The 4,573-nt window shown below is 32.1% G+C and overlaps 1 protein-coding gene across 3 annotated transcripts in view; it reads left to right on the top strand.

Annotated features, from left to right (window-relative positions):
* Positions 1-4,573, top strand: part of LOC106677750 (protein argonaute-2) — a 100,924-nt gene that overhangs the window by 32,310 nt on the left and 64,041 nt on the right. The window contains exons 1-2 of one of the 3 annotated variants that reach the window (XM_067050152.1): positions 347-482; positions 4,135-4,536. In XM_067050152.1, the coding sequence (XP_066906253.1) occupies positions 470-482; positions 4,135-4,536 (415 nt within the window). In that variant the 5' untranslated portion in view covers positions 347-469. Of the gene's footprint in view, positions 1-346; positions 483-592; positions 684-4,134; positions 4,537-4,573 lie in introns of those variants that run through there. The other 2 variants (XM_067050151.1, XM_067050150.1) reach the window with 2 other exon arrangements.

Genomic DNA, 4,573 nt, shown 5'->3' with positions numbered 1-4,573 from the left:
TAAAAGATATAATAATTTATTTTCCAATATAAGATATAATACTTTATTTTCCAATAAAAGATATAGTAATTTAAGCGCTTTTTTCTATATGTAATAGAAACATATTTTTCAAAGAAAAACATTTTTTTGAACATCCTGAGGAGGGGCGGCGAAAGCACCCGGGCTGGATACGCTAATGATACAAGGATATAGGATTATTCTTTTAGAATTAATTATCCCGAAGAAAATATAAGTCAGTTAAATTACACTTATATTAAGCTATATTTAAACTCTTAAATAGTGTGATTTTGTTTAGAATACACTACATTAACATAAACTATGCAGGAATAAACATTACAGCAACACTGCGCATCACAAGGCTTTTATAACCAACTTGGTGATTCAACTCTACGACTGACAAGTCAAGGTGTTGATCTTGATAGATAGTTCAATATTGCACTAATTTTTCTTTGAATTGAATTCATAAACAATGGGAAAAAAAGGTAATTACTATATGTTTATTATAAGAATTCATGCTTTTATTATTAAGGTTTCCATAACAATTCAATGATTACATACTTAATTGAGTATCCATTTAGTATTGTACTGTCAGTTTTTTATTGTTCCTAATCGATATGTTTTTATAGATATTGATATACTTTCCAAATTATCAGTTATGTGAAAAATGAAAAACAAAAAAATAAGCAAGTTACTTTTATTATATTATATTATCATAATTGCCAAAGTTTTGTTGCCTTTTAGTAGGGCTCGAGTAGGTTGCTGCCTTTGTATATGTACATTATTTGTTTCATTGTTCACAATACTTGGTCATATCTTGTAAGATAGGTTTTACCAAGATTCGTGAATACTTGATTAATAAGTACCTATATTTATTGTTTTATACTGCCATTATATTCATTGATGTGCATGAATAGCTACAAAAAATAAATATAATACTAAATACTTCATATTAGTTTGTTATGAAACAATATGATGAAATATTTTCAAAGGTCTACTACTACCATTTAGTTTGTTTGGGTTATTCTATAATAGTTTGTATGTTACCCCCTTGTTGCAATTATTTTTATTTAGTGTTTTGTATTACTGGATAAAACATCTTGCTTCCTTTTTATTACCTGCAATTGTTCAACAAAGATAAGTCCTTGTTAGTTTGATATTATATTTAATATAAATAAGGCAACTAAGAAAGGACATTGGGTTAGAAATGTTTTTTAAGTACTGATTCTTGTATCGCTACTGATACTTAGTCTGGCAACTGGGTCTGCTTGTTTCTGCCACTGCCTGACACCTTTATCGATGTCACTGTCAACTACTTTTCTAAATATTCCCTCATTTTTTATCTTGACCATCATATTTCTTGTTGTCCTGGTTTGAGAAGAATTTTCTGTGGGTCTTAGTTTTTATAGTAATCACATTCTTTGACCAAGAATTGGATTATTAGCGTTAGGCAGTAAATTCTCTTACATATGTTCATAAGTGCCTCTTTATTAAATAAAATTTGTAATAATTAGTGTCAAAGCAATTGAAGAATATTTATAAAAAAGTAATTTTATATTTATTAAATTTTACTCTAATAATAATAAGTTACAACCCATAAATGGTTTGGACAAAATTATACATAAGTATCAAAATTGTTATAAAGTGTCATTTGAATAACAAAGATGTTATTAAAATTTTGCAGATTTTCAAGATTTGTCTGAAATGAAATTTAATAAAAAAGCTTTATTATTTTGGAATTTGTTCCGTTAAGAGTAATTTATGGATGAACTTTATGTAGTTCAGAGTAGTGTGGCCATATTTGCTATAAACTTAATTAAATAATAATGATATATTTATGTATAGAGTATTTATATTATAGAAAAAAAAACTTTCAAATATTTACCAATAATGTGTGCATTATAATTGACATAAAATATTATAACTGTGTTTGGAGAAGGAAAAGGAGGACTTTGGGACCTGTTGGTTCATGATGTATTAGTGAAGGGATTAACTTTCTTTAAGAGACATGTTGGGTTAGGAAAGACTTGTCAAATGAATTTATAATTATTTTTAATGCAGTTGGTAAATCAGTAACTTATTTCAAAGTTTGTTAATGGATAATTTCTCATTACACCTTGTACATTGATATCTATTTGTGAATTGCCAGAAGAAAATTTCATAAAACCCGAAGTTATAACTTTGTCTGAAAAACACTACCTAACCTCACCAAAACATTTTTTTGTTGCCTACCAGCTGTCACTGTTGAGATTTCAAGTTTAAAGGGTAATTTTGTGATGATTGAATTTATAATTCTCATTACTGTGCTGCGTTCGTTCTTTTGAAATATTAAATTTTTTTTATGTATGTAACTTCACAATTTTGTTTCCTATTAAAGCCTATCTAAAGTATGCTACTGTTTTTGAATATCCACATAACTAATTAATAAAAGTAAGCTCTTAAAATTTAAATTACCATAAAGTTCCAATCAAAATTAATAGTTTATTTTAATTAATAGAGTTAACTAATAGTTTATTTATTTTTTTAAAATCCATAATAGAATTATGATAATTTTCCTTTTGATAAAGGTGATACAACAAGAGTTATAGATTGAAAATAATTAAAAAAAAGTCAGGAATTTTCTTTAGCTTACTTTGCTAAACACCCTGGAGTGGGATGTGGATAGCAGAGTCAATTGAATTGCTTGAGGGTTACTATGGTTTAACAAGAAATTTGGAAGAGTTCTGGTTTCTAGAAAAGGATTTTGTCAATAGTTACTTGCAAGGTTTTTAAATGATATAAGGAGTTATTATTCAGTATAATATTAGGAGGTCCTGTGATAGGTTTAAGGATAAAGGGGGATCTAATAATGATGGCTTTTGTCTTCTTGTTTAGTGTTTAGCATAAGCTTATTGCTGTTCAAGCTATTGATGCCTTCTTGTAATTTCTGGATGGCATAAGAGGAATAGGCATGATCTAAAGAGTGGGAAATTGGGGCATAGTCTGCGTATTAATGATAATGGAAATGTTGGATTTTAAAGGTCGGTGAAAAACATGGGGTAAAAAAATGGTAGGGGATTAAGGAGGGGAGGGACCTTGGGGTACGCGGTCCAGAGGACAAAGGTAGGGTGCCGAAAGAGGGATTATTAGGGACAATGATATACTGGGAATGACCAGTGAGAAAGGATTTGAACCATTGAAGGGTGCTAGATAATAGGAAAAGACTGTTAATTTTGGTAAGAAGGATATATATTTGACAGAATTAAAGGTTTTGGCGTTTTGAAGGGTGAAGTTGTAGATATGATAGCGAATTGGAAGAATGGAACATAATGTGACTTTAATTAATTTAACTAGAATATTATCAGGTCTTTATCCATTGGTGCAGGATTTGTGAATGGAGTTAGGTTTATTAATGGAGTAATACAGGAAAAAGAGAAGTGGTTAAGATTAAAGAAGGAATGACAGAGGTCAGGACTGTGGAGTGGGAAAAACAGGAAACAATTTTTTGAAATAAAACAACACATTTAATCAACTACTGCACACTACTGTTAATAATTTCAATGAGCACGTGAAATTTATTACTTATTTGTATTTATATCTGGTTAGATACATTAAATAGATTGTAATATCCAGTCCCTGCCCACCAACAACATGAGTGACTTCAAAACTTAATTGTATGATATACATACATATGTGGCGCTAACTCCCATTACTGAGACTTCGGCTTCCTTTAGAAGTCTTCACTATTTATTGTGGCTAATTGCCGCGGCTCTCCAGTTTCGGGTCTCAAGCAGGAGTGTCCAGTGGCACTGAGTCCTCCCATGTAATGTTTAGATGACCAACTCACCTTTTTCCTTGAAGTCTTTCAACCACCATTTTCTTGGGTGTCTCAATTGAGATTAATCTTTCAAAAATTCAAAGACTATCCCTTTAAACTTAAGCGCTATAATTTATTGCCAAATATATTGATGAAACTATGATTTATATTACTGTATATAAATCAATGAAACTATTATTCATAGCATTGTATGTAAATCCATTTACTGCTGGTCATTGTTAAAATAAATCATAAATTTTAAAATGATTTAATTTAGTTTTTAAATTTTATCTTAATTTTTGATAAAAATAATCAAATATATTTTCACCAACTTATTCCAGGAAAGAAAGGTGGAGGGGGAGGAGGAAATAAACCAGGTGGTTCTAATCAACCTGAACAACAGAGGCAACAACAACCGCAGCAGCAGCAAAGGCAACCCCAGCCTCAGCAGCAGCAGCAGCAGCAAAGGCAACCCCAGCCTCAGCAGCAGCAGCAGCAGCAAAGGCAACCCCAGCCACAACAGCAGCAGCAAAGGCAACCACAGCAGTGGCAACAACAACCTCAGCAGCAGCAGCCACAGCAATGGCAACAACAGCCACAGCAGCGGCAGCAACAGCCTCAGCAGCAGCCACAGCAGTGGCAACAGCAGCAGCAGCCACATCAGTGGCAACAACAACCTCAGCAACAGCAAAGGCAACAACAGCAGCAGTGGCCACAATCACCTCAGCAGCAGCCACAACCACCTCAGCAGCAGCAAAGGCAACAACAGCAGCAGTGGCC

The sequence above is a fragment of the Halyomorpha halys genome, unplaced genomic scaffold (genome assembly GCF_000696795.3).
Source record: "Halyomorpha halys isolate HHAL.00 unplaced genomic scaffold, Hhal_1.1 Scaffold107.1, whole genome shotgun sequence".
Taxonomy (NCBI): Eukaryota; Metazoa; Arthropoda; class Insecta; order Hemiptera; family Pentatomidae; genus Halyomorpha; species Halyomorpha halys.
This window is presented reverse-complemented; position numbering and strand designations above follow the sequence as displayed.